At 47.2% G+C, this 12,217-nt stretch overlaps 1 protein-coding gene across 1 annotated transcript; it reads left to right on the top strand.

The window, feature by feature from the left end:
• The first annotated feature begins 2,520 nt into the window (after positions 1 to 2,520).
• CHCHD5 (coiled-coil-helix-coiled-coil-helix domain containing 5) lies at positions 2,521 to 7,602 on the top strand. The gene is made up of 4 exons (XM_012811026.2): positions 2,521 to 2,566; positions 3,531 to 3,671; positions 3,758 to 3,923; positions 7,423 to 7,602. Coding segments are annotated over exons 1-4 (333 nt in total). The 5' UTR covers positions 2,521 to 2,564; the 3' UTR covers positions 7,447 to 7,602.
• The last annotated feature ends 4,615 nt before the right edge of the window (positions 7,603 to 12,217 follow it).

The raw sequence follows: 12,217 nt of genomic DNA, 5'->3' as shown, positions 1-12,217 counted from the left end.
AGGGGAGGTGAGAAATGTTTATGATTCTTTAGCGGGGTAATGAATCTTTAGGGAGGACAAGTGAACCTTTGAGGTGGGAGGCAGACATTATGGGAAGGCAAAAGGTAGAGCCATACAGGAACAAAGTTCATCTTATTATACAGATAAAGTCCCACAGGACTTTAACTCTTAGAGCTACTACCAGAAGAACAGTGGTTGATATATTTTATTTTTTCTTTTCCCTTCCCCTTCCCCTTCCCTTCCCTTCCCTTTGAGATAGAGTCTCACTCTGTTGCCCTGGGTACAGTGTCATGGCATCATAAGCTCACAGCAATCTCAGCTTAGCTATCCTCTTGCCTCAGCCTCCCAAGTAGCTAGGAGGGGGGCTTGTAGTAGGGGGGCTAGTAGTAGGGGCTTGCCCGAATGCCCAACTAGTTTTTCTACTTTCAGTAGAGATGGGGTCTCACTCTTGCTCAGGCTGGTCTTGAACTCCACAGCTAAAGGGATCCACTCCCCACAGCCTCCCAGAGTGCTAGGATTATAGGTGAGAGCCACCACGCCTGGTCAGGTGGTTGATCTTTCTTTCCTGCTTCTGTGATGAGATCCCTAGAGAGGGGCTTTAAGACAACTGCCTTTCTTTGGAAAGAAAGTTTTTTTGTCAGATAAAGAAATTCCAGAGTCCCTCCTTTTACTAGGGGGTGAGGGACATTTAATAAGACTAGAGGGATTGGGCAGTGCCTGTGGCTCAAAGGAGTAGGGTGCTGGCCCCATATGCTGGAGGTGGTGGGTTCAAACCCAGCCCCAGCCAAAAACTGAAAAAAAAAACAAAACAAAACAAAAAAAAAGACTAGAGGGATCTTGATTCTGTGGTTGTTTTTCAGGCTTCTCAGCATGTTGAAGTGCTAGTCTTTGGGGTGTTGTTTTTGAGTACCAACAAAGGCAAGGGATGGATTAAGATTTCATTCTCACAAGAGAGGAAAATCTTTTTATTTTATTTTATTTTATTTTTTGGAGACAGAGCCTCAAGCTGTCCTCCTGGGTAGAGTGCCGTGGCATCACAGCTCACAGCAACCTCCAACTCCTGGGCTCAAGTGAGTCTCCTGCCTCCCCCTCCCAAGTAGCTGGGACCACAGGCGCCTGCCACAACACCCGGCCATTTTTTGGTTGCAGCTGTCATCGTTGTTTGGTGGGCCCGGCTGGATTCGAACCAGCCCCCTTAGGTGTATGTGGCTGGCGCCTTAGCCACTTGAGCCGCAGGCGCTGAGCCAAGAGAGGAAAATCTAAGGATTCAGTCCACAGTTGAGCCAAAGAGTACTCTATTTCTTCCCACAGACCTTATACTGTTGCTTTCCCCTGGTCTACCATCAAACAGGCACCTAGAAGTTTTTCAAGAAGGAAAAATGAAAAGATCTCAAGATGTAAAGTTTCCTTTGAGTGCCTATGGTTCTAAACCTACCCAAGTCATATGAGATAGATATAGATGGTGCAGTCACCAGGGCAGCTTGTGGTTACAGCCTCTCACTTATTCAGAACTCCTGCAGCTCCACTGTCTGTGTGAAACTGTTCAGTTGCCCTGTCCTAATATGAAGGATGTCATTGCCAAAACTCCCATTTTACAGATGAGCACATTCAAACTACAAGTGGTTATCATTTGCTCACAGTCAAAGAGCTTTTTTTCCTCTTAAACAATGTGATTAACTGCATTTTCTGCTCACTTTGGCTAGAGTCTTGAAAGATCTGCGTATGAGCAGGACTGATGCTCAGTGCTGTGTCCAAGTCTCATAAATGGGGAAACTCACACCCAGGTCTAACCTCAGACTTTGCAGACAGAAGGGAAGGGAGGTGGAGACATCGCTACACTAGGAGGAATATAAATGACCATACCAGGAGAAATTAGAGACAAATAACTTGCCAATGGTCACATAAAAGATTAAGGCCACATGTGTCTTGACTTTACGGCCTCTGCCAAAGGACAAGGGTCACATTTTGGGAAGCCTAGCATGGGCAGGAGGGCTGTGCGCTTTGGCTCCGAGCGCTTGCAGGAACCACTGTCCAGGGTGGACGACAAGCTTATGCGCCAAGGCTAATGGTGGCAGCGCAATATTAGGGATTTGTCCCAGCAGCCCACAGCCGCAGCCACAGCGCCCAAGTAAGCCGCGAACAGCATGTGGACAGGAGCTCGCCACCAGTTCCAGTCAAGAGACGTGGAACGCTCGTGGCTGCGACTTAGCCGGGTGAGGCGCCGCACTCGCTTTGGGGCCGAGGCACCGCTGTCATTTCCACCGCTTACTTCCATTGAACCCGGGGCGCTGCCACGCCATGCCAGAAATAGGAAAAGATAAGGCAGCTTGGCGGGCTGAAAATGGAAGTGGCTACGCAAGGCACCACCATGACGGGTCGGGCCAGAAAAAGAGGTAGGGCGCCGCCGGGACCGGCTGGGCCTAAGCGAATAGGACGCTCGTCCACGCTGCGGCGACCGGAAGAAAGGCGGCAGCGAGGGCGGGGCTGGCCGTCTCCCAGAGAACTTGAACCGGAAGGGGCGGGTCGCACCTGCCTGCCTGACCCGCATCGGCTCCGGTCTCAAGATGTGAGTAGCGGGATCGCCTGCCCCGCAGGTGGCGCCGCGCCCTTCTTCCCCAGTGACCTGGACGTAGCCTAGGACCTCGGGAGGTCCTTTCCGACGGTCAGGGCTCTGCGTCTTCCCTCACAAGTCCCACCCCACCGCACGCCAAAGCCCCGCCCTCTGAGCTCTTAGGCCCCTCCCCCTCGTCATGGAGGATTTGGACTTCCCCAGGACCCCAGTCTTTGCCTTCAAACGGCAACCCTAGCACGTCAGATTTGTTTAAGGACATCTAAGTCTCCTAAACTCTTCCTTAGAGCCCCAAGGTGATCCCCTTGGATCACCAAACCTTACCTTTTGGACCTTCCACATCTGCCCATGACCCCAGACCTTGTCTGCCCAAATCCTAAGAACTTAATTGTATGTAGGACTGTCTAGATTTACTTTAGAGCCCCAGCCTCACCCAGGGCTTCCAGATTATACCCCTAGGATCCTGAGTCTCATCTCAGGACCCTCAAATCTACCCCAGGACCTCAGGTTTCACCTCAAAGACTGGTCAAGAGACCCTTCCCCAGGACCTGAGACACCCCTCACCTCTTGGACTTCTAAATCTCACTTTCAAGACCTGAAAACTCCTTTAGGGCTCCCAAGTTCTTTGTCACGAACTCTAGATCTTACTTCTAAGGCCTTAAGTCTCTGAATGATCCCTAAGCCTACTGGGGGATGCCTAGATTCCAAGACTTTTATTCTAGGACCTCCAGGTCCTACCGCAGAATAATCAGACCTTGATTTATGACCACAACTACTTCCTCCAGAAGCTCCCACCCTGGTTCACAACCCTCAAGGCCAGGCCTCACCTTCACACTTCCTTGGCAGCATTCTAGAATCCCTCAGACTACCAGATCTGCCCAGGACACCTAGTCCTACCCAGATTACAACTCCTTTGCTTGCCTGCTGCCTAGAATTATCCTCAGCCAACCCTATCCAACAGGCAGGCAGCCCTGGAAGTCACTGCTCGATACTGTGGCCGGGAACTGGAGCAGTATGGCCAGTGTGTGGCGGCCAAGCCTGAATCATGGCAGCGGGACTGTCACTACCTTAAGATGAGCATTGCTAGATGCACATCCTCCCAGTGAGTGTGGGCAAATATGAGACAGCATTGGCGGGTGGGCAATGGAATGGCGATCTCCCAGGGTCTGAACTGCCCTACCCCCACAGCCCAATCATCCGTCAAATCCGCCAAGCCTGTGCTGAGCCTTTTGAGGCCTTCGAGGAGTGTCTTCGAAAGAATGAGGCAGCTGTAGGCAACTGTGCAGAGCATGTGCGCCGCTTCCTGCAGTGTGCTGAGCAGGTGCAGCCACCACGCTCCCCCACAACTCTGGAGGTAAGGAGAGTATGCCAGTTCATCTCTTTCCTCTGTAACAATTGCCTTCATCCTTGTAGTTGTTCAGGTAAAGACCTTGGAGGCATCCTCGGCCCCACCCCACTACCATACAAACCTTTTCGGTGCATCCAGAATGCAGAACATGATTACCTCTTGTCCTCCTACAGCCCCTGCTTTAGTCCAACCACCCTGCTCCACTGCCAGGATACTGCCTCAGCCTTCTCCCTGGCGGCATTGCTTCAACCTGCCAATGCTGTCTCATATCTCTCTTCTCTCCATACTTCATTGAGTAAGGATTTAAGAAGGGAAGTTAAGTCACATTATGCCTTAAAGCTCTCCAGTGGCTACCCATTCACACTGAAAACAAAATCCAAGTACTTGCTGGGTTTTCTGTTCTTCCTCAGGCTGACCTTATCCACCTTCTCCCTTACCCTCTCTCTCCCTTCCTCACTGCTCTTTATACTGGCAGAGGCAGTGGTATGGGCAAAAAGAAATCGTAGTCTTTTCTTTTTTTTGAGACAGAGTCTCACTATGTCACCCGGGGGGTCACAACTCACAGCAGCCTCCAACTCTTGGGCTTAAGCGATTCTCTTGCCTCAGCCTCCCAAGGAGCTGGGACTACAGGGGCTGCCACAGTGCCCAGCTATTCGTTGTTGTTGTTGCAATTGTCATTGTTGGTTAGCTGCTCTGGGCTGGGCTCGAACCCGCCAGCTGTGGTGCATGTGGCTGGCACCATAACCACTGTGCTATGGGTGCCGAACCAGAAGTTTTACTCTTTTTTAATGCATACAGGATGTAAACAGACAATATATCTGTAATATTAAAATTTCATGGATGGAGCAATTAGAACCAAAATCTAGAAAGTCTCCTGGGGAGGGGGCAACAAATGGATAACAGGTTGCAAACTACTCCTAGATGTTTACACTTCTCCCGCTGGACTATGAGCTCCAGAAGTCACATCTTTCTCCAGCCCCTTTGAGCACCTTCTTCTGTGGTAACTTCTTGTCCCTGCAGCCCTGTCTTCTGTCTTACACTAGAACAACCTTCTTCTAGGCCTCCATACTTCCTCCATACTTCATCTTGCCATTCATTTTGTTCTCTGTGATAGTCCAGAGTGATCTCAGAGAAAATCGGACCATGTTCTACTTCTACTTAGAACTTTTTCCATGGTACTCACTTCTACCAGGCTAAATCTCAGAACCAGCATACCCCCAGGCCCTGTGGCAAGCATCTCTTGTGACTTCTACCCCACCTCTCCCCACTTTCCACCTTATGCTCTGTGTTCCAGCCCCCATGAACATGCAATCACTCAAGTGCCTGTAGTCACTGCTTTTGTCCAACAGTTTCCTCTGCCTGGACTGCCCTTCCTCAACCATTTTGGAGTTAATTCCTATCCCAACATAGACAACACCCACTTCTCTTAGAAAACCTCTCTGGCTCAGTGTCTATGGCTCAAGTGGCTAAGGCGTCAACCACATACACCTAAGGCGGTGGGTTCAAATCCAGCCTGGTTCTGACAAACAACAATGATGGCTGCAACCAAAAAATAGCTGGGCGTTGTGGTGGGCGCCTGTGGTCCCAGCTACTTGGGAGGCAGAGGCAGGAGACTCGCTTGAACCTAGGAGTTGGAGGTTGCTGTGAGCTGTGTTGCCACAGCACTGTACCCAGGGGGACAGCTTGAGGCTCTGTCTCAAAAAAAAAAAAAAAAAGAAAACCTCTCTAATGCTTCATCCCTATCCTTGGGCTCCCAAGGTCCCTGAGCCCCTCCTTTACAGCTCATATTTTATGCCTTGTAATTATTTCCTTCCCATTTCCTGCTTTGAGGGAGCTCTCAGCTAAAGATTAGAGAGATGGTCTTCTAACCAGGCCCAACAGTTGTTGATTCTTTTTATGAGGCAGGGGTCAGGGGTATACGAAAGGTTTGGACCCTAAGGGGAGAAACCAGCCAGAAGAAATTTAATTTTTCTCAGGAAACATTCAGAAGTGAATACATACTGTCCACACTAGTTTTTAGTCATGTGCTGAGGACATTTCTTTCTTTCTAGTTTTTTTTTTTTTTTTTCCATCTGAGCACTTAAGACCCCATCCTCGGCTTGGTGCCTATAGCTCAGCAGTTAGGGCACTGGGCACATACACCAGGGCTGGCAGTCCACGTCTACCAAACAACGACAACTACAACAAAAACCAGCCAGGCACTGTGGCAGGTGCCTGTAGTTCTAGCAATCTAGGAGGGTGAGGCAAGAGAATCACTTAAGCCCAAGAGTTTGAGGTTGCTGTGAGCTGTGATGCCACAGCACTCTACCCAGGGTGACATAGTGAGACTCTGCCTCAAAAACAAACAAACAAACCCAACCTCCTGTCCTAGAGCCATTTGCTTTTCCTTCCCGGGATGACCAACCAGCCTCTCACTGATCTCTCTGTGCCCATCTCTCCCCTGACAGTTCTGGCAGCCAAAGGAGATTTTAAAAATGGAAATTAGGTCACAGCTCTCCCCTTTAAAACCTGCTTATGACTATCTGATGCAGTCAGAGTAACTAATGCCTAGCTCCTTCCCACCAGCCTCCTCCTCCTCCTGGTGGTGGCACCTCAATTACAGATTTTCCTTTTTAGCTGGGGCTGGGAGATTTGGGCCTCCTTTGTTGTCACGTGTACACAGTGGCAAACACAGACATTCCCATTTCACGCAATGTGATATAAAGACTTGTGAGAACATCTAGCATTTAATCGTAGCTGACAGTTAAAGTGCTACATGTTGGGTGTCGCCTGTGGCTCAAAGGAGTAGGACGCCAGCCCCAAATACTGGGGGTGGCAGGTTCAAACTCGGCCCTGGCCAAAAACTGCAAAAAAAAAGTGCTACATGTTGGCTGAGTGCAGTGGCTCAGCCCTATAATCCCAGCATTCTAGGAGGCCAAGGCAGGTAGATTATTTGAGCCCAGTAGTTGGAGACCAGCCTGAGCAAGAGCAAGACTTTGACTCTACTAAAAACAGAAAAAATAGTTGGGCACTGTGGTGGGTGCCTGTAGTTCCAGCTACTCGGGAGGCTGAGGCAGGGGGATCCCTTGAACCCAGCAGTTTGAGGTTGCTGTGAGCTATGATTACGCCATGGTACTCTACCCAGGGTGTCAGAGTGAGACTCTGTCTCAAAAAAAAAAAAAAGGTGCCACATGTCCCTCCCCTCCACACATGCCTCTGCTCTTTACCCTGATTTAGTTTTCATCATAGAATTTCCCACAGGTTAACATATTTTTGTGCATTTATTGTCTGTCTTTCCCTGCTTTGCCTGCTGAGCACACAGGAGGTGCCCTCAGCAGCATGAGACCGCTCTGCTTCTAGTGACAGTTCACCACAGCTGACTTGTTCACATGGCAATTCCTGACTCTCCCTCCAAACTATGGGCTCTGCAAGGCTGGCCGCAGGGGAGGTCTGCATAATCTCCCCACCAGGACTCAGGGCTGGGCACAGAAGACCTGCTGGTAGTACTGATGTGTTTTCTCCATAGGCACAGCCACTTCCTGCCTCCTGAGGACTCCTTTGACTGCAGGAAAACTGAACACGATGGCTAGTTACTTGACGTCCTCACCCCCGCAGAGTGACCAGATGGAGTCTTGAGGGCCCTGGCTGTGGGCCTGGCTTTCCTGGATGTCAGGACTCTCAATAAATAAAGACTCTGTATACTGGGCTTTTATTCCTGCCGTTAGCACCTGAAAAGTCGCAGAGAGCTTCCTGGGCAAAATCCCTTATCGCCTGTTCACCAGGGTTAGAAGGACCCCTCTTCCTTTATTAACTCTGCCAAATAGCTATTTTTTGTTTCCTGCTGCATGCTCATGGGAAAAAGCCTTTTCTTCTGTCTACTTCTGTCTTCTTCAGATCTTTATTGCATTTTCTGGAAGCTTGGGGGAGCAATAAATAATATGCCTCTTTCCCTGCTGAATTTAGAACCAGTTAAGGCATGAGGCGTTTATTAGGCAGTGAAGATGGAAACAACTACGTGAAAGAATGTGGCTTAGAAGTCTGTGCCCTGGATTTCTGTTTTTTCTTTGCATTCCTCCAGAAGCCAACCCTGAGAATTTGAGTGCAGATAGTATATTTTGAATTTGATTCCAGAACACTGGTAGGGGAGTAGAGAAGGGAGACAGAGAGGAAGGCAGCTAATAAAAGGTGCATTATCAAGCCAGTTACCACTGTGGGCAACTGGGCTCATCCCACTGGGGACCTCTGGGCACCTGTATAGATCATATCTCCATTACCCTATTAAGGGGCAAGGGAATTGTGTTTACCCACCAGCTCCTCATCTGTTATGGAGGACTGTTAGGGGCATTGACTTTCAGACACATCTTTTTTTTTTTTTTTGAGACGGAGCCTCAAGCTATCCTCCTGGGTAGAGTGCTGTGGCATCACAGCTCACAGCAACCTCCAACTCCTGGGCTCAAGCAAGTCTCCTACCTCCACCTAAGTAGCTGGGACCACAGGCGCCTGCCACAACACCTGGCTATTTTTTGGTTGCAGCCGTTGTTGTTGTTTGGTGGGCCTGGGCTGGATTCGAACCCACCACCCTAGGTGTATGTGGCTGGCACCTTAGCCACTTGACCCACAGGCGCCGAGCTGACTTTCAGACGCTTCTGACCTGCACTGTGTGGGCAGAGTGTGCTCCTGCTGTCAGACTAGAGCCCTGAGCAGAGTGTAACAGGATCAGGTAATCAGCCTTCAGCATATGGAAGAGATGCTGATTAGATCTGGGAAAGTAACAACTCTGGCTGCTGTGGCTTTTTTTTTTTAATTAAATCATAGCTGTGAACAATATTCTTGGGGTACAATGTGCTGGTTTTATATGCAATTTGAAATATTTTCATCAAACTAGTTAACATAGCCTTCATGGCATTTGCTTAGTTATTGTGTTAAGACATTTATATTCTACACCTAGTAAATTTCACCTTATAAATGTACCCTTATAAGATGCACCACAGGTGTAATCCTTCCAATTACCCTCCCTTCACCTATCCTCCCCACTTCCTTCCCCTCTCCTCCCTCTCCCCTTTCCCCTTCTTCTTGGGCTTTCATAGTAGTGCTGAGTACGTGGGATACTTTTTCTTCCATTCTTGAGATACTTTGCTAAGAAGAATATGTTTCAGCTCCCTCCTTGTAAACATGTAAAAGGTAAAGTCTCCATCTTTAAGACTGCTTAATATTCCATAGTGTACATATACCTCAATTTATTAATCCATTCATGGGTTGATGGGCACTTGGGCTTCTTCTATGACTTAGCAATTATGAATTGGGCTGCAATAAACATTCTTTGTTATAATGTGATTTTTGGTCTTCTGGATATACACCTAGTAGAGGAATTGGCAAGTCTATTTTTAGATCTCTAAGTGGTCTCCAAACATCTTTCCAAAAGGAACGTATTAGTTTGCATTTCCACCAGCAGTGTAGGAGTGTTCCCTTTTCTCTATATCCACACCAGCATCTCTGGTTTTGGGATTTTGTGATATGGGCTAATCTTAGTGGAGTTAGATGATATCTCAAAGTAGTTTTGATTTGCATTTCTCTGATGATTAAGGATGATGAGCATTTTTCATATGTCTGTAAGCCATGCCCCTGTCTTCTTCAGAGAAGTTTCTCTTCAAGTTGATGGGCACTTGGGCTTCTTGCCCACCCTGAAATGGGATCACTTGTCCTTTTCTTGCTAATATGTTTGAGTTCTCTGTGGATTCTGGTTATTAAAACCTTTGTTGGAGACATAACCTGCAAATATCTTGTCCCGTTCTGAACACTTACTGTGTTCTTGGCTGTGCAGAAGCTTTTTAGTTTGATCAGGTCCCAGTAGTGTATTTTTGATGCTGCTTCCATTGACGGGTCTTCCTCATAAAATATTCACCCAGGCCGATTTCTTCAAGAGTTTTCCCTGCACTTTCTTCTAGTATTTTTGTAGTTTCATATCTTTTGTTTTTTTGAGACAGAGCCTCAAGTTGTCCCCCTGAGTAGAGTGCCATGGCATAGCTCACAGCAACCTCCAACTCCTGGGCTCAAGCCAGTCTCCGCCTCCCAAGTTGCTGGGACCACAGGCGCCCACCACAACGCCTGGCTATTTTTTTTTCAGTTGCAGCCATCATTGTTGTTTGGTGGACCCGGGCTGGATTTGAACCTGCCAACTTAGGTGTATGTGGCTGGCGCCTTAGCCACTTGAGCCACAGGCACCGAGCCTGTAGTTTCATATCTTAAGTTTAAATCTTTAATCCAGTGAGAGTCTATCTTAGTTAATGCTGAAAGGTGTGGGTCCCGTTTCAGTCTTCTACAGGTCGCCAGCCAGTTCACTCAGCACCATTTGTTACATAGAGACTATTTTCTCCACTGAATGTTTTTAATTCGGGTTGTCAAAGATCAAATAACAGTAAGTAGCTGGGTTTATCTCTTGGTTCTCTATTCTGTTCCATACATCTCCCTCTCGTTTTTGTGCCAGTACTATGCTGTTTTGATCACTATCGATTTATAGTATAGTCTGAGGTCTGGTAAAAACATAATTCATCCTACTTTATTTTTATTTCTGAGTAATGTCTTGGCTATTTGAGTTTTTTTCTGATTCCATATAAAATGAAGTATTATTTTTTCAAGATCTTTAAAGTATGATAGTGGAGTTTTAATAGGGATTGCATTAAAATTGTATATCTGCTGTGGCTTCTTGGGATGTCAGACTCCCCAGCAGGGGGAGAGGACAGAGCAGATGGGCAAGTACGCAGGATGCTGAGTTGAGCATGTCTTTGACCTGCACCCAGATTCACCATTCAGACGATTTCCTCTTCCCTGGAAGTGATTCCAAACCTCTGGAAATGGAGTAACTTGCTATTTGAAACCTAAGGCTTAATGCTCCGGCTTAGAAAAATGAGCCTGGTCCATAAGCGTGTCTCCTGGGGATTAATCTCCAAGACAAAAAGAAAATTATTGGTTTAGGAGCCAGGGTGGAAATCTTGTACAGGCAGGGTTGCAAGAGCCACCAGATGCCATGTGGCTAAGATAGGAGGAAATCCAGGTAGTGGAGAGATTGTGATCAATTCCTCTGACTTCCCTAAAGGGCTACCTGGGTCATAGTGGCTTTCTGTTTGCATCTCTACTTTCCTTGGGCCATGGATTGAGCCTTCAGATTTGTGTGCATGTTTTCAGCCCAGCTTACTTGCTTGAGTAAGCTTGAGTGGGGTTCTGCTTCATACAACTACAAGAGATATAATTAGAACAGACAAAATGGAAATTCAGGTGACATTTTATTTTTACCTTAAGAGATGAGGTCTCACTACACAGCCCCAACTGGACTCAGAATCCTGGGCCCAAGCAATCATTTAGCCTCAAACTCCTAAGTAGCTGGGACTATAGGCACATCCAGTTTTTTCACATTATTTTTTAGAACCTCTTTATGTGGCTAGATCAGTTTCCTTATGTGCTAGTCTCAGGGGTCCAGGAGAGTGAAAATGGGTAACCTCAGTCACTTTAGCCCTGCATGATGAATCACACCTCTAATCCTAGCAGTTTGAGAGGCGGAGGTGGGAGGATTGCTTGAGGCCAGAAGTTTGAGACTACCTTGGGCAACATAGCAAGATCTCATCTTTACAAAAAATAAGAAAATTAGCTGAGTACAGTGGCATGTGCCTGTAGTTCTACCTAGGTGGCTTAGGGAGGAGGAACATTTGAGTCTCAGAATTTGAGGTTCGTGAGCTATGATAATGCCACTGCACTCTGGTGTGGGTAACAGAGTGAGACCTTGTCCCCCCAAAAAAATGTTTCAGAAAAGGACATCACTTTTACTGCATTCTATTAGTCAAAGTGATCATGAGTCCAGCCCAGATTAAAAGGATGTGGAGACTTCACTTTTTGATGGTATTTGGATGTAAAGAATTTGTGCCCATATTTAATCCACTACAAGAACTTTATAGTTTCTATTTCTTCTTGTGTCTATTTTGATAAATTGTCTTTAGGAATGTCTCACATTGCTGCAGTTTGAATGAGTCCCCCAAGTTTCCTGTATTGGAAACTTAGTTCTCAATTTCATATGTTGATGGTATTTGGAGGTGGGGCCCCTGTGACAGAATTCAGAAGAGGAATTGAGATGTCAGTTGGCACACTCTTGCCCTCTTGTTATGTGATGGTCTCAGCAGTGTTGTAGGTGCTGTGCTCTTGGATTTCACAGCCTCTAGAACTGTAAGAAATTTGTTTTTTTTTTTTTAATAAATTACCCAATCCATGGATTCTTACTTTGCTATTCATAGGAGCAAACATAGTGCACCAAAACCTCAAACTCCTGGGCTCAA

This window comes from Otolemur garnettii, unplaced genomic scaffold, assembly GCF_000181295.1.
Source record: "Otolemur garnettii isolate 467f Iridium unplaced genomic scaffold, OtoGar3 scaffold00148, whole genome shotgun sequence".
Classification (NCBI taxonomy): domain Eukaryota; kingdom Metazoa; phylum Chordata; class Mammalia; order Primates; family Galagidae; genus Otolemur; species Otolemur garnettii.
This window is presented reverse-complemented; position numbering and strand designations above follow the sequence as displayed.

Coding starts and splice junctions, on each gene's coding strand:
- CHCHD5 (XM_012811026.2), top strand. Junction 3,672..3,757: donor GCTAGATGCACATCCTCCCA/GTGAGTGTGGGC, acceptor CTACCCCCACAG/CCCAATCATCCGTCAAATCC. Junction 3,924..7,422: donor GCTCCCCCACAACTCTGGAG/GTAAGGAGAGTA, acceptor TTTTCTCCATAG/GCACAGCCACTTCCTGCCTC.